Below are 21,421 nucleotides of genomic sequence, written 5' to 3'. Positions count from 1 at the left end.
AAAAGAGTACATTTTAAATCCCGTCTTACAGGAGATATTCAGAATCTGGAATAATATGCAGATGTTTCAGAAACAGTTTTATTTCATGGGGGAAATAATTCACACACCTGTAGGAAATCAGCATCTAATTTCTTTAAATAAAGTGAATAGGAAACCTTAAAGGGCCAGTAGCATCAAAGAAAAATAAATTATTTATAACAGTTATCTCACAAAGTCAACATTTGTAAAAGGAACATCCCCTCTGACACAAAGCCCAGGTATTAACTGTGTAAAGGGTCTAGGCAAAAAAGGTCAAACTGTTAAATAAGCATTTTCATTTCAAGGAGGTCATCATACCACTTTCTTACGAACACAAACGGACACATCTTGACCTTTTCTAATGCCTATGTGAGAAGAGATCAAGTGGCCCCACGAAGGCTGAAACCGGTATTAAAGTGCCCTTAGCGCCAGGGAAAAATTATAAAAAGTGACTGCAAAATTGTAAAAATGGAGCTGAACTCCAAAGATGCATGGTCCTAAAATCAATTGCAATATCAGAATGTTTTTTATTGGATCTATAGAATGTAAGCCATGGATAATTGAAAAACACATTTAAGACACATCTATTAAAATACTGTACAGTATCTAGATGTATTCTTTCAAAAGTCATCATATTCACCATCTGTCTTTATACTAGGCTGCCAAACTGCATATGAAGCTGAATTAACCTAGGGAAGCCATATCACATTCTTTAATCGTTTCCCATTGGTGTAACACACATGCGGCAGTACAGTGAACGGGCCTTAAAGCTGGATTGACACATGAATCAATGGAGCTCTGCTGTTCTGTGCCCAGAAATCGCTCACTGAGTGATCCTAGCACACTGACCGAACTGTCACTGACTGCTTCCAGGTCACCGTAAATGATCAGAAGATGGCAGGATGGGCCCTAGATCATGCAAACGCTTTAACAGCCAATCACATCATCAGGATTTAGCCTCCACCTACAGGCATTAAGACCCAGTTAAAGGGCCCACAGGAGAGAGCGGCAAGGGGTTACGATATAAAAGTTATACAGCAGAGGAGCAATGAATGTATGTCATACAACTGTGTATAGTAATCTTTAGTAGGGATGCACCGATACTAGTATCGGTGCCGACTATTTGGGCGAGTACTTGCCCAAATGCTCTGATGCCTAGCCCAATACTTCCAGTATCAGGAAGCCGGGCAGCGTGTCATTACATGCTGCCCGGCTTCCTGATTGGCCAGCTTCCGACCAATCTGGAAGCCAGGTGCCATGGAATGACGCAGCGCTCGGCTTTCTGATTAGTCGGGAAGCTGGCTTAATGCTCCCTCGTGACGAGGGAGCATAGAGCCATTTTCCCGGCTAATCAGGAAGCTGTGGCACTGTGTCATTACACAGTGCCCGGCTTCCTGATTGGCCAGAAACCCGGCTCCAGGCTTCCTTGTCACCTAGTGACGAGAAGCATGGGGACGGCTTCCCTGCTAATCGGGAAGCCAGGTGGCGAGTCTTTACACGCTGCCCGGCTAATCAGAAAGCCAGCTGGTGAGCCATTACACGCCGCCTGGCTTCCTGAATGGGACTTCAGGTACTCGGTATTGGCGAGTACAGAAAAAACAATATCGGTACTCGTACTGAATACCGAAATGCCGGTATCGCTGCATCCCTAATCTTTAGGTAAGCAAATCAGTTCTTAAACATGTTCCAAATGTATTTTTAACGGCTTGGTTGGACTTGCTCTTAAAAAAAAAAACCTGTATTAAGACGTGGCCTCAAATGTTTTAGTACATACTAAAGAGTGTTCTTGCACACCTCAAATGCAATGCTTTGAATGATGTCCCAGAAAAAGAACAGCAAATGACACTGTTTTTTACAAACACATCGCCATGACTTAAGCAACATTTTTATTGTAAAACTGCCATCTGTTTAATGTGCCAGATGAGTCCTTTACAGTACCCAGATTGATGTGCTTGAATGCCTTACAGCTGGTTTTGCATCCAATATGGTGGTGGAATTGGTAGAGCAGCTTCTACACTGAAAGGGATGTTAAGAAAACTGGAAATCCTCCATTTGCCTTAGAACCTCTTGTGGTAACAGAGGGGTCCTTATTTCCCACATTCCTTGCTAATGTAGGGCAACTGCCATGCTCTTCACACTGCTTTGTGCAAACTAAACCATAAGAAAACAGTGGTTCCAATACAGATTACTCTATTTTATCGTAATGTTGCAATATTTGATTTCTCCAGTTATTGGAGCTTCACTTGAAATTTGGAATTCACAGCTTCAAAGGATATATAAATTCAACAACAAACATTTAATATATTGCAGGTTACCAGTCCACAGATTGGATGGCTGCATTTGTTTATATTTTTCAGGCTAAAAACATTTTTATCATCAAGTTAAAAAACAAACTGTTGATTTTGTAAGAAAAGCAGTGTTCTTGTAACTAGCCATCTTCCTGAATTCCCCTGCTCCTTGTTTAATAATGAGGGAACAATGTATTTGTAGTCCTGTCCTGGAGTGACAACCATGGCTTCCTCCATAGATACAGAGTAAAGAGTGAGCATAGCCACCCTAGGACAGGAAGGGTGATATTCACGGGACTATTAGGAGAAACTAATGCAGCCAACCACACCTAAGGGCTGGTAAGTTGCAATATATTACATTTTAAGTTCCAATTAAAACTTGGAGTTGTATGAGAAGGGAAACCTACTGTATGCACACACACTTACCAGTTTTCCTGGAAAAAGAACCAACACTGAAAAGGCTAATTGCACTTTTCCACGTGAATTTGGGAAAATGGAATTACCCCCCATCAATCTTCCCCCCACCTCTCTAACCTTGGAGCAAACGCTCCTTCCCCTCCACAGTGACAAGTGTATTATCCGTACACTGGACACAGCAGCATAGTCCTGCGCTCTGTATTTTAAATCCCACTTGGTCAGCACGGTCAAGAGACCCTAAATTTGCCTGGTAAAGTGGAATTATCCTCTAAATACCTTACTGTCCTGCAATCACTTCAAGCCAGAGGATCGTCTATTACATGTACATAATTATTAAAAGAAACTACAATGAGCTCAACTATTAACATGACAATTCTAAACAGAAAGCAATGCCAGCTGCCAAAAAATAATCCATTTGCAAATGTTGGACAGAGAAACAGTTGATTGCTGTTATTAGATCCCTTTCATTGTTGCTATTGGCTCTTTTGAAGGACACTTGAGAAAGTGCTTAAATAAATGCGTAGAGGGTCATATTTCACCTGAACTCGATATTGTTACATATCCAATTTTAAACTGAAAAGACTTCATAAAAGGGGCAAACAGAGGCGTGTTTTAAACAACCTCTTAATTTCGCATACCAAGGAACCCCATCGTACCTAACTGAGTCAAGTGAATTTTATTCTACTGAACATCTAGCAACTTTAAATAAACAATTCCTGATAAATAACCTAAGCCAAAATGAATAGTACAAAATTCATTACAGAAGAGGATCTGCCAATTCCGGTTGGCTGAGGTCTTGATCAAGGAAATGGAACAAAAAAATATCCATTTTGCTGCAGTGCAAAGGTATTACGACATCGGTTTTCAAGGTGCTGAGAGCGGGGATTCCCGAGATGGTGAACAACTGTTGTCCTCCGGTGGAAAAACTGTTAGAGTACAAGCCCGGATACCCCCAAGGGATTCCGGTAGATCAAATACTTTGTGCCATTCATCTTTTTCGGGGTCATACTTCTGGACAATTTCAACCATACACCTATTGTTCCAAGAATATCCTCCAACAACATAAATTTTGTTCTCAAAAACTGCAACTCCAACGTCACTTTGTCCACGTAACATTGCCGCAATTGGAGTCCACTGGTCCAAAGACGGAGAGTAGTACTCGCAGCTGAGGACATCATCGTAATCACTAGTTCCTCTGAAATGATTGCCACCAATGACATAAAGTCTGTCTCCCACGGTGCACATGCAGTGCAAGCCGCGAACCGTTGTCATAGGAGCTTTCTGAGTCCATTTGTCTGTATCTGGGTCGAAGGACATCAGTTCCTTCTGGAAAGTGTCATGCGTAATTCCACCTGAAATGAATACCATAATACAAGTTATTGTATAAGTCATATATTGGGTTTCACTCCAATCACAGCTCTTGCTTCATTTGATTAGTGAATGAAAATAGAAAAATAAACCGTGTGTAAAAAAAGTGTCCTTGGATCAATCAAAAGTTCATAACAGTCCAACAGTGTGCTTATTACGGCTTATCCACACCACAGTAAATTATATTTAATAAATCAAAATCCCAGCAGACACCGAAGTGGGTTTTACACCGTACACTGTGCTCCCATCCTCACAGAAAACTCACCGGGCTTACACAGCTGCTGTTAGGAAGTGCTTTTTAAACACATTGCTACAAGTCAAAGTTGAAGTAGTAGACAAAAAAGGACTAGATGAAAAAAGTCTAACATGACCTGACTATGATTGGGTATAACATTACACCTTTAGTGCCTTTTTTTGTTATACTCACCTCTCCGTCAGCCATTTCTCCTAGCTTTGCTCTATATAAGCGGTGCAACCCATGTCAGACTCTTCAGCATTTGGAGTCACCTGTCAATCAGCGGTGGGAGTGATCCTGGCTTTGTGTGAACAGGCTTTGCGCTGGCTTGTGTGAACAGGCTTTGCGCTGTTCGCAGTAGCCCACTATAATGCTGACTTTGGGTCACACGAGTAAAATCAGTAAATGTTATCCTGTGACCCAAAAGAGAATTAAAGCCAAAAAAAAAAGGTTTGGTTACAGTTGAACTTTTGTAAGGTAAATACTGCTTAGCTCTCGGCAGCCCCTTCAATAAATAAAAATATCCTAGCAAAGCAGGGAGCAAATATAAGGAAAAGTTATCCTGTTTTCAGTCAGTGGCGTAACAACCGGGGGGGCACTGGCGCCCATAACTCTGGTTACGCCACTGTTTTCAGTGTCTGTATCCCTGCATAAAGGAAGCCATTCAGCACGTGTCTGTTCTCCAGGCAAGTAACAATTACCATGAGAATATGTGGCGTACATTAAATGTAGAACAGAAATCCTGTTCATGTACATTCAGGAAGGGAATGCTGATCACAGGAAGGGCATCCATCTCCCTGCGATTAGGCCACTATGAAGAGGGCAGTACAGCTGCAGCTGTGGTGTATTGACTTCTTCATTGTGAAATGAATATTCTGTCTGTGATGAGCCGCTCTGCTTGACACAAATAAGGACCACTTACACATGCTTTGTTCAATGTATATCGGAGAGCATCTCGAAAAGTCAGACTGTTGCAGGCAAAATGGGGATGGAACATCTATGGATTTAATCTCATTTATGACAAGACGCTGAAGGCTTTACCTAGTGGTTTTGCATGAATAATAGAATCCTATCTAAATCCAGAGAGCAATAATACATATTTAAAAGATAAATATCTTAATGCCCTGATTGCATTATTTAGAGAATTCCATCACTGTTATCAGAGGTCTCTGGAATTCATAACCATTTTCTCTTTTCTTATTAAAAAAAAATTATTGCTAGACATTTATATTTCTGATCTCTGTAATATTGTCAGGATAAAGCAGCAGCAGTCTTTCCCAATTAGAGAAGTAAGATGTTTAATCTAATACAGAGGCTCGTCCAAGCCATACATTAATATTCTGCTCACTTCAGCTACTTTCTAGGCATTAAGGAAACGTAGAGTATTAAAAGGTCAATTCCACCCTAAACAGCAAGCTGAATCGCCAACAAAGGGCTTGTACGTCTTGACTGTGATGGTGATATGTTTCTGCAGTTGTCTTGGTCTCCGTCTCTTCAACTAGTACATGTGTGGTTAAAAAAATATAATTTGAATCTAACAGGTTCTCTTTAAAGTGTCACTTCATTTTTCCCACCAAGTAAAGTCATATATTTGCTTTTTAAATTACTACTGCTGTGAAATCTGGGCTAGCAATTAAAAAGCAAGAACCAAGGAGGTGTCTGCAGGAATGCAACAGTTTTATTTTGGGGCATTTAAAATGGAAATCTCAATTTTGGCCTCCACCAACCCCTTCAGCAGTTTACACTATAGGAAAACCCAGAGCCTGTGCAGCGTTTCTCTGTTCTTTTGGCTCTCCACAGCCTTTGAAAATGTGTGTTGGTCTGACTAGTGTTAAATTTCACTATTCGTACTTCTATGGCCAGTGTTGCTACCAGGGATATGGGGGGAGGGGATGAGGGATGCCACCACATTCAGCACCCGGAGGTGAAGCAAATTACTTGACAATGGTTATGGATAAACATGGGGCTCACTCCTTCTCCCATGAGACAGTGCTGGTACTTCATTGTTTGGCCACAGCTTTGGGGACAGGGAAGGAGCCCACAGCCCTGTGTAAGCTATGGCAACTCTGTTTAGAACAGGCTTTTTTCCCTGCCCCCATAGCTAAACAAACCACAGGAGCAAGAAAAGATGAGTAAATGCTACTGGAGAAGAGGGGAAGTAAAAGGAAAACTGATTTTCTGCATGCACAAAGGAAAGGGTCACTTCTAGTGCTGGAGCCACTGCTACATTACCAAAATCCCAAGCCTCTGCTCACCTGATCTCTGTTAAAGGGGAGAATCAACCTCTTAGTAATCCATACATATTCAATGACAAAGCAGCTCATCCACCTAATGCAAGAGCTGTCATACTGCCAGTCTAGGTCTAAGGTTTCGTAAAGGTTAAAAAAGTACAATGGCACACAAATCCAAAACACCAAAGCCAATAATTACATAAAATGTTGAATACAGTTACCTGAAATGTACATGAGTCCACCGAATACAGTCCCCGCATGGCCATAGTGGGGCTCATTCATTTTCGCAACATAGTTCCATTCATTTGTTCTGGGGTTGTAACACTCTACGGTGGCTGCATGGAACAAAAAACAATTATTAGAAGCAACAAAAACACATCACAGCATTCATCAGCTATATATTTGCACATTAAAGTGACCCTGTCAGTCATTTAAATTGTTCAAAACTAAAAACATACAGCTTAAGAGCAGCTACCCACAATAAGGCCCCATTCACACCAGGGCGGTTGCAGATCAGCACGGTTTCCCCGCAGATTTTTAAAGGGCGGTATTGGGCGGTTTTAATTGCGTTTCAGCACCGAAATGCAATTAAAAACATCCAAAACTGTGCAGTTCCATTGAAAGCACTATGGAAACCGTGACGATCAGCACTGCAAAAAGGGTCAGGAAACTAAATTTACTGACTTGAGGGAAAAGCCCTTCAATTAGCCATTTCCTTGTTCAATGACAGCAATTCACAGTCCTTAAAAGGAGAACTATGAGGAGTGCTTTTCACTCACCTCATAGTTCTAGCCGACCTGTGACAATGAAACTGTCACAGGTCGCTTCAGTAGATCGGGAAGTGAGCGAACACATACCGGCGTTCGCTCACTTCTTGATCCTGTCGTGACAGGGGAGTAGCTGGATTCCTCCCTCCCTGCTCCGATCCTCCAGCGCTGACTGGCGGAATGGATGGGGGAGGGGGCGGGTACAGCTGGCTCTGCCTCTAGATAGGCAGAGCCAGCTGTCACTCACGCAGCTGGGCGGATCCAGACATAATTGTCGGGATGCGCTTCAGCTGCGGCGTCTCAGTATACCGCGAGCTGTAGCCCACGGTATACTGAGCTTAGGGTGATGGGAGGACGCTAGTTTGTGTCCTCCCGTTACCCTAAGGAGAATTATGGGGAAAAGCCCTAACCCCATAGTTCTCCTTTAAGGGCACCAACACTAGAGCAAGCACAACTAAAAAGCAACAAGCAATGGCAGTCACCTTGTCATAGCTGCTCTTATGCAGAACTTTTTCCAAAAAAGCTAACAAGTTCCTTTTATCTCCAGCGCTGACTGGTGGAACGCATAAGGGAGGGGGCGGGTACAGCTGGCTCTGCCTCTAGATAGGCAGAGCCAGCTGTCACTCACGCAGCTGGGCGGATCCAGACATAATTGTCGGGATGCGCTTCAGCTGCGGCGTCTCAGTATACCGCGAGCTGTAGCCCACGGTATACTGAGCTTAGGGTGATGGGAGGACGCTAGTTTGTGTCCTCCCGTTACCCTAAGGAGAATTATGGGGAAAAGCCCTAACCCCATAGTTCTCCTTTAAGGGCACCAACACTAGAGCAAGCACAACTAAAAAGCAACAAGCAATGGCAGTCACCTTGTCATAGCTGCTCTTATGCAGAACTTTTTCCAAAAAAGCTAACAAGTTTTAGCATCCAACCCACAAGGTGGTATTATCTTGGCTTTCTTTGTGTGGCCCTGTTCTCCAGGTTTCAATTGGTTACTAAGTATCGGAATTCTCATACCTCAGGGTAATCCCTACCAACTCACTATCTGCCTTGGCCAGTCAGAGTACCCCTTATTGGATAGAGGGGTAAAAGTGCATGTCCGGGCACGAAAAAAACCCCTCATTTGGTATATATTTCTCTGCAATACATACACATTTTCCAATATTGTAGAGAACAGCACAAAGCTTTTGCTGAACTGAAATCACAACCGGCCTGTCTGATCTTCTGGACTAAAGAACACCAGCTTCTCTAGATTGAGAGCTGAATGATCATGAACCACGGATCGCTCAGGTCATGGTCTTCTCCCTGCAGAGTGATGACTGTCAGTCACTGCTCCCTGCAGGGATCCCCTCCCCCCCCCTCTGTTCGAGTACTCATTGGAGGGACAGACAAGGGAGGGGGTAGGCACAGCTGGTTCTAGATTGAGAGCTGAATGATCATGAACCATGGATCTCTCAGGTCATAATCTTCTCCCTGCAGAGTGATGACTGTCAGTCACTGCTCCCTGCAGGGATTCCACCCCCCCCCCTCTGTTCCTCCAGTACTCATTGGAGGGACAGACAAGGGAGGGGGCAGGCACAGCTGGCTGTGTCTCTAGAGAGGCAGCGCCAGCTATAAATGAGGGTACGGGGTGTACAATATTGTCGGGATCTTTCCTGGGTGCAGTTCTGTGCTGTCTGCAAATAGCAGGCAGTACAATAATAAATGTCCTTCTAGGACTCAAAAGATGACTAAAGCTACAAAGAAAAAAAAAAAAAGTCTGGTTTTAGGCCAGGTTTACACCATTTTATGGACCAGATCTGGAATGCGGTGCATTGCGTGACAGAAAATCTGTGTGACAGAAAATGTCTGTTTTTTTTTTTCTAGCTCAAAATGGGCTTTCAGGTGGGGTCCAGTGTGTTCCAGTGTGCATGCATGCATTTCCATGTGTTCCAGTGCATTCCAGACCAGAGAAAATAAGGCCAGCAGTATTTTTTTGTCTGGTCCGGAATGGACTGCGCTGGTGTGAACAGAGCCCAGAAATACCATAGGGATACATTGAGATGCTTTTTTGGTCCGGAAACAAGCTGTTCAGATCTAGACATGATCCAGACATGGTGTGAACAAGCCCTTCCTTCTCTTTTATAAAATGTCATAAGCCCAAACATACAGTAGGCTCTTTTTTCAACACATTAAAACACTAAAAATATGTATGGTGGAATATGTACGGGGTGAAGTGTTACAGCATTTGGCCACAGGACATCTTAAACCATCTCTGGAGACTGGCTTCTGTACAAGGTGTTGCAAAGAGATCTTTGCCACAGTTCACAAAAAGAATTGGTAGAAGAGAATGAAAAGAATGCATTAGTCACTCAAGACTGCCCAGTATAGAAATGAACCTTGCTTTATACAGCGTCTGCCTCCTCCCATTCACAGTCTGTGAGAGCTGGCAAGAGTCGGCATAGAATTTAGCATTCAATGTTCAGAGACAGCAGTCACTGGGTGACAGAGGGAGCACAAAGAGGAAGAAATCATTACAGAAGAGGTGAGAGGGAAATTGATAAACATTAGTATGTTGATCTGAGCACAAGGTTGCATCATACAATTCTTGCAAATGTAAAATGTCAAGTTAATGTTTACATTAGAGAAGCATTGGACAAACCCCAGGAGCCAGGTAGCCAATTAATATCCTTAAAAATGACAGCCCCTGTATTAAAAGGACAATCCCTCTGCTTTAGAAAAGCAAGTTCTAAAATAAGGAGCTGAGGAAAACTAGAACCATACAATAACAATTGATGGTGGATGCTGTGTGACGTATCAGGGAAATCCGATTACACACACTGCAGACTTAGGCTGGGTTCACACTTGGGCGTTTGTAATATGTGCATTTTACGCGCATTGAACCGCGATTTGCGGTCAACAAAACGCGCAACAAACGCGTGTTTACGAGGGCTATCCAGCTGAATCCTAATGGATACGCGTGGAAAATACGCCCCAAAGAAGCTCCTTTGGGCGTAGGGAGTTTTTCAGCGCGTTCCTACGTGCTGAAATATGCCCAGGTGGGAACCATGCCCATAGGAAATAATGGAATTTCACTTGCTGGGCGTTTTACATCGCTGTAAAACAACCAGGTGTGAACCAGGCCTAAAGCTGGCCATACACGCATAGGCTGAGTGACAGAAAACAAATGGATTTCTCCAACAATGCTAAAGAAAAGAGAAAAAAAAAATAGACGGATTACCCTGTCAGGCTTTTGTATTCTGACCACTGTCAGGATAACTGACAGTAACGGCATCTGATGGGATGCAGGGACCATTCAGCTGATCATTTTTTACTTGGCTCCATCAACAGAAGTCGATTGAAAAATCAACTTTTCTAGAACTGAATGTGCAGGCAGGGTCACTAACAGCATAGGTTTTGAGCTCTGGGTGGCCAGCTTACAGAAGAACTTCAGTTATTATAAGAATGATCCCTTACAGTGTGGCTACCTCTGCAATGCAAGGTTTAATAGCTTGTTTTGGTCTAGGGGCTGGCATCCAGAAGATACGGTGTGTGCTCACCTCTCTCCCCCCTGTGCTCCAGCTGTGGAATGTTATGCAGCGTCCTCACATCTAAAAATGCAGGTGAAAAGACCTGCATTATATGTAATTACATCAGCAGGGCTTAGACCACTGGAACCTGGGGAAGAAGAGGCTGGGGACCAGTCTACCAGCCAGACGGGATTGAGAATCAGGCAGAAAATAAGGCCAGAGGACAGAACTAAATGTATTGAGAAGCCAGGGAAAAGGCCTGGGTTAATTTTGTAAAGGGTTGAACATGTATTTTAAACACTTTTACCAATTTTCCCTACAATGGTAGATTAGCTAATACAGAGCCTAGATCAAACTGAATTAAACAGTCTCTGTTTCCCACCCTTCCACTACATGAAGATGACTGATGGCACAGCAGAGGGACAGCGGTTATTATTGGATCAGAGGTAATGATAGAGTATAAGTTATAATTTAAATCTTCGAATTCCATTATTAAAATTAAAATAATGGTGTCGCGCTGTAAACCAAAGTGTCACACAAAATATTATCCAAATCTGTCTCCTAACATCTACACAATAATGTGTGAAAAATAAATCCCAATCTAGTTGTTAAGAACTCCTATATAATATAAACGCACATGAACTATGCTTCTTATTCCATGTTTACCCAGATTACTCAACCGTGCATAGAACACTGCAGCCCTAATCATAAAGAGTGTCCGCTTCCCCTCCAACGGCTCATTCACAGGTGCCTGGCCGATCATGGAACCAAGTTGGCATTCTTCAATGAAGAAGAAAAACAACTAGCACTCTGGCTGCCTGTGTGATTTGTGTATGTACATAAATAAAAGATATGTGGAGAGTTGACAAAATATAAGTAACGGTGCAATAAAGAAATCCCTAAGATATAAAGTGCATTTGAAAGACATTGCAAGCCATAAAAAAACTCATTTTACGAGCTTTATTTAGGAGGCTTGTAGCAAATATGAGTATTTTGTTAGCTGACCCGTAAAGCCCGGTTTTCGTAACTCAAGTGCAGTTTGCTGATACACATGAGAATGACAGTCTTAGTTGAGGAACTACTACCTATTAAATAAAAAACTGGCAAAGGGAAATTCACTCTAAGTAGAATCAATATAGTTCATGAGGCAGAAACAATGCATGTCTTCAATTAACGACTGTCTGACACACTCCTGTGCATCAACAGGCCTAACTAGCTTCATCCATTGCCGATTAAAGGGTTCTGGCAAACAGCAAAACCTCAGAATTCATTTTTAGAAGAATTCCCACAGTCTCGAACAACAGTTTTCATAATTGTAAACGTTCAAGTAAGCTGCCACCACATATACCAAATGTATGCACTTGGGGGTCAATTCATATAAAAGTAAAGCATGCAGAGGTTTCATTACTGCGTAAGAACAATTCGGGGTAACTAGTGAGCTACGGATACAATACAGCAAAAACTGAAATTTCACTACAACTAGAAATGTATTCAAGTTACCTTGATCAGAGTTCTCTGTAATCCACTGCTGCAGGAAGGCAGAGACCACCTCAAAAGTTGATTAACCTGAACTTCCTCTGTCTGCTTCCATTATCGCCAATCACATCCAAACTTCAAAAACTTGTTTCAATGTGAAACTAAGGCTGGGTTCACACCTGGGTGTACGGAATATGCGCGTTTGCCGCCGTTTCCGAGGGCTATCCGGCTGTATCCTATTGGATACGCGCGGCAAATACGCCCCAAAGAAGCTCCAGTACTTCTTTGGGAGTATGGCGTTTTACAGCGTGTTCCTATGCGCTGTAAAACGCCCAGGTGGGAACCATGCCCATAGGCAATTATTGGTTTTCACATGTTCGAGCTATAATGGAATGAGGGTTCCTGGCAGAAACGAAAATGTCCGTCTGAAAATCTACTAGTATTATTTAATTTTTTTATCCGATTAACCGATTAATCGAACTTAATAATCGTCCAACTAATCGATTTTGAAAATAATCGTTAGCTGCAGCTCTACCTTAAACTAGTAGATTTTCAGACGGAAATTTTCGTTTCTGCCAGGAACCCTCATTCCATTATATTTCGAATACCCCATCATCAAGCATAGTCAAATGTAGATTTCGCAAATTGTTCATTAGCCATACTAACCCGCCAATTTTTGCCGAACGATGGAAATAAATTTTCTTTTGCGCATGTGCTGTTCTTGCTACGATTTTTGACGAACGAAAACCCCACTGATTCATCAATTTTTATTCGGTCAACGAAAAATTATCCAACCTGACCGATCGAAAAATTTCAATCCCAACATCAAAAATGTAAAATCGGCAACGTACCATCAACTGTTCGATTTCCGTTCGTAAGCCCGTTTGCGTACAATTTCTAAATGGAAACCATTACTAAAGGTATGACCACCTTCAGTAATGATATTTGCTTTTACAACAACAGACACCCTGCACTATATGCAGGAGAAAACAAGGAGCTCACAATGCATGGGCCTGTAAATTCTTCCGCTTCATTACAAACAGTGGTTAGGATTGCCAGATTACTGACAAAAGGCACAGAGGGAGGAGAGTGGACTGAATCAGTAAAGCAATGACTGAATGTGATAACTACAGAGCAGGCAGGCTAGTATGCAATATATTTAATTATCAATATTGATTTGAGTGTACTTTCACTTCTACAATCAACTACGTTTTACTGCATGGATCAGTTGAATTATTGAAGGGGATTTGAGAAAGTAGGAATTCTTTAAAACAGAGCTACATTCTGGTGGGTATTAATTCTGATTTTTTTAAATATAGAAAAAGGAATCAGTTATGGATTCATAAAACAATATATGAGCAATAAAGACGTTTGGTGTTTACCGTATATACTCGAGTATAAGCCGAGATTTTCAGCCCATTTTTTATATGTATTGTCTGCACTGTATTAGCAGTATATACTCTATATAGAGTATATACTGCTAATACAGTGCAGACAATACATTTACAATTATAATAACATGAATGTATTAAATGATCTGTATGTAGCCCTGTACTAGGGATCATTTAACCCATTCATGTTAGCAGAGGATCATTGTAAATGTATTGTTGCAGGCACTCTATATGTAAATTAACTATGCCATGTGTATTTACACAATATGTCAGTGAAATGAATGTTTTGATAAAAAAAGTATCATCTTGAGATAAAAAAAAACAGCCGTTAAAGAACTTAAACTATAGACATAATAGAGAGGTTTCCTTCCTTAGGCCCCGTTCACATATAGCGAATTGTCGCGCGATTTCCGCCGCGATATCGCGCATTTTTGCCGCGCGATATCGCGAGAAGTCGCCGGCCAATGTTATTCAATGGAGCTGTCTTAACTCCATGTCGCGCGTCGCTCGTCGCGGTCGCAAGTCGCTTCTACCGGACCCTTTTTTCTGCGGATTTTGCTTTTTTTCTATGGAGCCCGACGGGGAAGGTCGCGCTACCGTCGCTGGAACGTCGCCCCGAAAGTCGCGCTATCCCGGCCGTGCGGATCCGCTGCAAAAGGTATGTCGCTAGGTGTGAATGGGGTCTTAGATGAGCTTCATAGAACTAGTATCTCTGAATCTACCGACATTGACACCTACTGGTCTGAGCTCGAAGTGTGTTTGGTTATATATGGGCCCAACACACAGATATTAAAATGGAGCAGGGAGGGTAAAATTGGAACGATACAGAGAAGATTAGCCCCTGCGCAAAGATGGACACACAAATTTATGAAGTGTTCTATATTAATTAAAAAATAAATAAATAAATGGAACAGGGAAATTAATAAATAAGACAGTGTCTTATTTTCAGGGAAACACGGTAGTCTAAGTGTGCCCATACACTGTACGATTATCGTACGAGAATCACGGGAAATCCCGCGATCGTACGATAATCGCAAAGTGTATGGAAGGCGTGCAACCGTTTCTACTGTACGGTCGCACGTCTTCCGTTGAACAAGCATGCTGGAAAAACAGCCGGGAATTGTACGATTCTCGGCGAGTTAGTGGTCTGCTTGTTCAACAACTGCCGAACAGGCCGGTGTGCACAGTGCCCGTTTGCAGTCACCGGAAGCCTGACCAAGATGGGCAGATTGTACGTTTTTTTTAAATTACTTTAAAAACCTCGCAAGACAAAAGTCTTGCGAGGGTTATAAAGTGTATGGCCACCTTAAGAGTCTATCTAATTTGATTTACGGTTTGAGAGCACCGTACAAATGCCAAAAAATACCAAAGCTGTGCATATTCTACTAAACAACAGCATGTCTGGTTCTGGAACCCACTCCTAGGGACTCCTGCAATGAGATCTTGGTGCCAGAGTCCTCAGCTCGGTCCACCCGCTCTCTCTAATACAAAAGGTCCTCACTCGCTAGGGCTGCAGCTAACGATTATTTTTCTATCACTCGCCTTTTTTTGATTGTGGAAATGGCAGTGATACAGCAGTGGCAGAGGTGAATACTGTGATGGAAGATGTCACTACTGGAGGTTTTATTAGACCTGAACCCTAGAAATTCAAAATTTTATCCACAGGAAATTCAGTCTGACGCCAAAGTCGGATTTTAAAGCAGTCTGTAAACATGAGCTCACAGAGAGCTCATTTGTAATATACACACATTGCACACACACAGGATATGAAGAGGAAAGCCAACAAAAAATTTAAGTTTCTATGTGCATATGCCTGCTTCATGTACACTCCATGTACATTGCTGGCATATGCTTTTTTTCTTTTTAAATACCTCTGCAAAGGTGGAAATGGGCTTTAAGCCAGTGGGACACCAATCCTCCTGTGTTCTAGCAGCAACCAGTGGCAAAAAAAATAATCCTTAGATCAGTATAATGAAATTTGCAACAGTAACAATACTGTTGAAATGTAGCCCAATAAAACACACACAGTAAAGAAACACTGAATATTCTCAGCTGCAAAAATCACATAATTTTTTTTTCTGTTTTGTTCATATCAATCGTCAAAAACAACAGTATAATATTACCATCTGCTATATATGTCTTTTACCAAGCTGCTATAGGCAACAAACACCCTTTACCACATTTTGTAAATCTGCCGTATGATTTTGTATGGCAGAACTGCAATGGGGGGAATTTACCAAAACTGGAGTAGACAAAATCTGGAGCAGATTTGCATAGCAACCAATCAGCTTCTCTGTCTCATTGTCAAATGTTACCTGAGCAAACTGAAGAGAGATACTTATTGGTTGCCCTGAGCAACTGAAGAAAGATTTTCTCTGCTCCAGCCTTGATAAATTCCCCTCAATGTCTCTTACACACGCTACCCGAAAGCAGGACAGAATCAAGTAAAGAATGGAAGAGATTTATAAAAAGCTACAAAAAAATAAATAATCTATCTTGTGTTCATGTGCTTTGGTCTCTACTGAGCAATTGGGAGAAATTTACAATCACATTTGTGTATTTCTCCCTGCCGTGCATAGAATTGTAATAGCGGTTTTAAACTTACTATAAATTCTGTACATAATAAAGCAATCTGCCCATAATTTGCACAAGACTTTGTATATCTGTTCTAGGGAATAATAAATATAGGAAATACCTATCAAATAAAGGAAAACTCAAAACAGAATATTGTATGACAAGGCACTCGTCTGAAATGAGAGATCATGTACCATGCGGCCTACTACTTACACTCTCAAAAATCATTAGTCCACAACCCATTCATTATACCAAGCTGACCGAGAACAAAATACACAATGGAAAACTACACTGATTTTTCCGTTTGTCCATATTAGTGTTTTTTTGATATGGCAATCACACTGATGTTTTGTCACATTTTTCTTTCTAGTGGCTATCTATATTACACAGATATGGGATATTATATTAAAGTCTGTCGTGTGCTTAAATGTATCATACTGTCACCAGGAGTGGATAGCAGATGTCAAAAGATTGCTGGATATACAATATACATACGATACACAACTACCAAGCAATCTAATCAGCCAATCGTGTGTCAGCAGCACATTGCATAACATAATGCATATGCAGGTCAGGAGCTTCAGTTACCAGTCAGCTTGAGGTGGGGTTGGCTGGGGGTATGACCGTGAGGGAGCTCCAGCCACATATGTCTTACTTACTGCTCCCTTACGTGCCCTGTAGAGGTGCCTGGACTGGAGTGATGTCACATTCTGGCTCCCGACACCTCTACCGGGCACGCAAGGGAGCTGTACCAGCAATGCACATATGGATGGAGGTCCTTCACAGTACAGCAGCATAGACCCCTGGCTGAGGATCCACTTCAATTATTATAGGTTGTGCTTCTGTCAGCGTTTTTAAGGGCCCGTTCACACTAATACAGTCCATTACTCACACAGTCTCATGCGATTTCCATGCAATCACACCTACTGCCCATTTTGGAGTGGGAGGTTTGTTGCGTTGCCATTCATATAACACCCCAAATGCACTTCCCGCCCACACGGTACTGCAACACCGTGCATTACAGTGCATGACAACTTGGGTCGCGACTTAACGACCAGGGATCAAATGTGGGTCCCGAGGTTACACAGGTTGAGGACCAATGATGTAGAGGTTAAGTAAATGATGTTTAAGAGGAATAAAAGTGAATTCAGGTAAGTGTCGGCTTCCTAACATAACAAGAAACAAAACAAAGGTTTAATTTCACTTTAATGCTCACAATGAACACCAGAATGGAACGAACATTTTTATCTCAGTGATTTTGACCACGTAATGATTGTTGGCGAGTAACAAAATGATCTCCTGGGATTTTCACTCACAACATTCTCTCAATTAACTCAGAGTAGTGGGGAAAACAAAAAAAAGCCAAGGAGTGGCAGTTCTGTGGATGGAAATGAAGTTTATGAGAGGGAATTATGGCTTAGACTGGTTAGAGGTGACAAAGATGCTATAGTAACGATTGACCACTGTGGTGCACACAGAATTTTGTTCGAAAAATTGGTTGATAGAACATTTGCTCAATTTTCTAATAGTTAATAGGGTCACATCAACGATCAATTCTGACTATAGAGATGAGAAAAAGAGATGAGAAAAAGAAATCAGAAGAGGAGTACGACAGAACATTTTTCTTGAACGAGCAACACAAACAGGGTATGTGAAATTTAGAATGACATTGGCCAAGTCTCAGATGGCATTATCGAATGTTCTGACAAGATTACTGGCATGAGCGTACATATGAAAATCTACCAGTGTACACCCACCGTTAGAGAAGAGAGGACGGCTTTTAAAATAAAGGTATTCTAATATATTTTCTAAATTTAGGTTGTCGATACGCAATATAGATATTGCCTAGAAGGTCAACATTGCAGTGTCCCATAAAATGAAGTGAAATGTTTTCATAGCAAATTATCAAGATTCTTTTTGCTACCATGTGCCAGAAAAAAGGCTGAGAAATAAGGGGCCACTGATCCCCGTGTGCTATGCAAGCTGCTGTCTCTGCAGAACCTTGCTCATCCATTTTGTTCAGGAGCAGATCACTATTCCCATCACAATGGTGTTTCCTGGCAAAATAATGACGTTACCTGAACAGAACTTTGTGCACCCATCAATAATACAAAGCACTACTGGGTGGACAATACCAACAATAATAATGATTAGTGCCAAGAGATTTTTCCTTATATCTATTCAGAGCAGACCACTGTTTTGTAGGAATAAAAAAAGGCTTCAAAGGCATTGTTATAGCTTGAGGGGATAATCAAGAATGAAGCAATGTGCACATTACAGCACAAAGGCCCATAAATCAATAAGCAGGTGCACACAAAGCAGTAGAGACCTAGTCAGGATTTTGCTGACTGTTCAGGTATTATACATTATTTAGGAACTGTAGAAAGAGGCCCATCTCCAAAACTTGCATAAGAAATGCACGAAGGACGAAAAAGGAAAGATCATTTTCTTAACAAATTCCTGTTCAAACACTGAAATACAACTATTATTTTAACGACTTGCAATAGGAAAATAGCTAAATTCCAGAGCCCCATTCAGAAACACCCACTGCATAAGGCCTCATTCACACTGCCGCGCGTATTGCAACATATGCAAATGAATGGCTCCATACACATAGCCGCGTATGGAGCCGTATATTTGCGTAGCGTATATATGCGCAAAAACAGAATGGAACAGATGCGTCAGGGCAGCGTATTTCTGCGTATTTACGCGCACATGCGCATGTTTACGCGCATATACGCGCGTACATGCGTACAGCACATTAGAAATTCCATTATGAGTGATGCATTCTGGGATTGCATATAGTGCACACATATACGCTCGTATATATGTCCTGCTACTTGTCCGTAGCAGGGCTAAAACAGTGCAAAAACCACTTACCCGGAACTACATGTCCCGGGCGTCGGGCGATACGAATTCCACAACCCTGTATGCGCATAGACGCTCGTATATACGCAATATACAATTTTGCTTGCGTTGTGTGTGAATGAGGCCTAAGACAATGATGAGGCAAGGAGTGTCTGCATAGGTACTTTTCTTTCTGTTCAACATGTGCATAATTGGTAAAGACATCGACCCCAAAGTAGAGTAACCCTTAATAACGCTGCATTTGAACAACCACCTAACCTAACAGAAATTTGAAATTGCATTAAGGTTACATGGCCAGTTCAAATGCAAACAGTTCTTAGCTAACTCATTCTAAAGGGCATTGTTGGACAATAAATATTGGTGCAATTTATGCAATAAGAACACAGCAATTAAAATGTGTTTTTTAGTACAGTGGAGAAAGATTAGAAACTGAGGTTTTTATTGTAGTCTGTATCTGTTGCATTAAACCCCACTGCTGTTACTGGGTGTTACTGGGATAGGAAGTGGAACGAAACCTCCCTAATGGAATCGCATACAGCAGTAAAAATCTAATCTATTAAAATCTTTAAAAAAATTGCAACTGGAGTTGGGCTTTAAATGTAAAAGTCCTGCAAGCAACATTTTGGTGCAGTTTGACTTTCTGCCACAGTGATGATTAGAAGTTAATGTAAAATGTATGTATGCATTAAAATGCAGGCAGTATCTTCACCCCCTAAGAGATAACAAAGATAAGTGGAAATGTCAAAACATGATAACAATGCACTTAAAGTGGATAATTAAACCACATGCTTTTTTTTTCCCTTAACAAGCAGCAATGTGGACAGGCTCTTACTGTAAAAAGGTAATTCCTGCAATGCTGATTATGCCCTGCTTATCCAAGTCATTGTGCTAGAAAAAACTGGTAGTTCATGGATTATGTTTCCCACAGCTAAAGCTGACAACCATGCAATGATTTCAAAGTTAAAAGAGGAGAACTATGGGGTTCTATATGTTTTGGGGGGGGGGGGCGATGACTGACAGTCACTGTGCTCTGCAGGGAGATGATCGGGAAAGTGAGCAAGGAGATAATTGGGAAGTGCGTGAGCGCTGGTATGTTTTCACTTGCTTCCCTGATCAACCGAGCCGACCTGTGATAGTTTCAATGTCACACATCGGCCCGAACTATAAGATGGGAGTAATTCACTCACCCCATAGTTCTCTTTTAAAGGTTTTAAAGTGGACCTGTCAAGAGATCAACTTGTACAAACTGCTATAATTGGGTAACCATAGGCACCACAAGGTACAGTACATATCACTGCCTTAACCACTTGCCGTCCGCCCGTTGTAAAAAAAACGGACGGACGGCACTGCAGACGGCATTTTTTTTCTGCTCGCGCGCGCCCCCTAGCGGGCACGCACGGGCAGAAAAGACCCGACCAATGCAAACACCCGTTACCGGGTGTTTCACATATAGGCGATCAGCGGCTCCATAGCCCGCCGATCGTCTATATGTGCTCGTTTCCACCGCCCCGCCCGGGTTTTTTTTTTCCCTCCCCTGACCCCTCACCTTGAATCCCGGGATCCGCTACCCCATCTGCGGCCCGGGACCGGGGGAGGAGGACAGGAGATCAGCTCCTTGCTGATCTCCGTCCGGGCTGTGAATGCAGAAGTGATGTGTATTACATCACTTCCGCATTCACCTGTCAGTCATCTGGCTGCTATAGCCAGAGAAAAGAAGCTGATGAAGCAAAAGTAACATATAAAAAAGTAAAATAAAATAAAAGTCACATAAAAAAGGGGGGGGTTTCAGTACAGCGTTGCATGACGGAATAAATGTCAGTCAAAGTACCGCAGCGCTGAATACTGAAAAATGGCCTGGATGGAAAGGGGTTTAACACCGCGGATGTCAACTGGTTAAAGACGGGTGCCGGCTTTACAATAGAAGTGATTCTTGTTTCCCCCTGCCATGTGTTTACCAGGCTCCGCTGCCCCTCATGCTGGCCCAGGAGCAACATGCCAGGTGGCGGCGGGAAGCTGGTGAGAGCGGCAAACTTTCGTTCTATGGGACTGGGAACGACACAGACTGCATCACTTCCGTTCCCTGAGCGGTCATTGCTCGGCTCCTGTAGTTTAAAGTATAAAGGTGATACTGGGGGTCTTTTGCAACCCCAGTATCACCTTAAAGAGGACCTGTCACCACCAATATTCTATCATATGGGGGGGGGCTTGTAAGACTGCCAATAACTTGCCCTTACTGGCCACGAAGGCAGTCTCACTGGACAGTGGAATGGCAGTTAGAATGGTTG

At 42.2% G+C, this 21,421-nt stretch overlaps 1 protein-coding gene across 3 annotated transcripts in view; it reads right to left on the bottom strand.

Annotated features, from left to right (window-relative positions):
• Nucleotides 1–3,005: 3,005 nt before the first annotated feature.
• Nucleotides 3,006–21,421, bottom strand: part of KLHL13 (kelch like family member 13) — an 80,914-nt gene continuing 62,498 nt past the window's right edge. For all 3 annotated transcript variants that reach the window (XM_018558993.1, XM_018558992.1, XM_018558991.1), the window contains 2 exons: nt 6,779–6,892; nt 3,006–4,075 (listed from right to left, as the gene is read on the bottom strand). In XM_018558993.1, the coding sequence (XP_018414495.1) occupies nt 3,588–4,075; nt 6,779–6,892 (602 nt within the window). In that variant the 3' untranslated portion in view covers nt 3,006–3,587. The remainder of the gene's footprint in view (nt 4,076–6,778; nt 6,893–21,421) is intronic.

Source organism: Nanorana parkeri, unplaced genomic scaffold, assembly GCF_000935625.1.
Source record: "Nanorana parkeri isolate BGI_ZX_2015 unplaced genomic scaffold, ASM93562v1 scaffold373, whole genome shotgun sequence".
Classification (NCBI taxonomy): Eukaryota; Metazoa; Chordata; class Amphibia; order Anura; family Dicroglossidae; genus Nanorana; species Nanorana parkeri.
The sequence above is the reverse complement of the archived record's forward strand: the minus strand, read 5'-3'. Positions and strand labels throughout refer to the sequence as shown.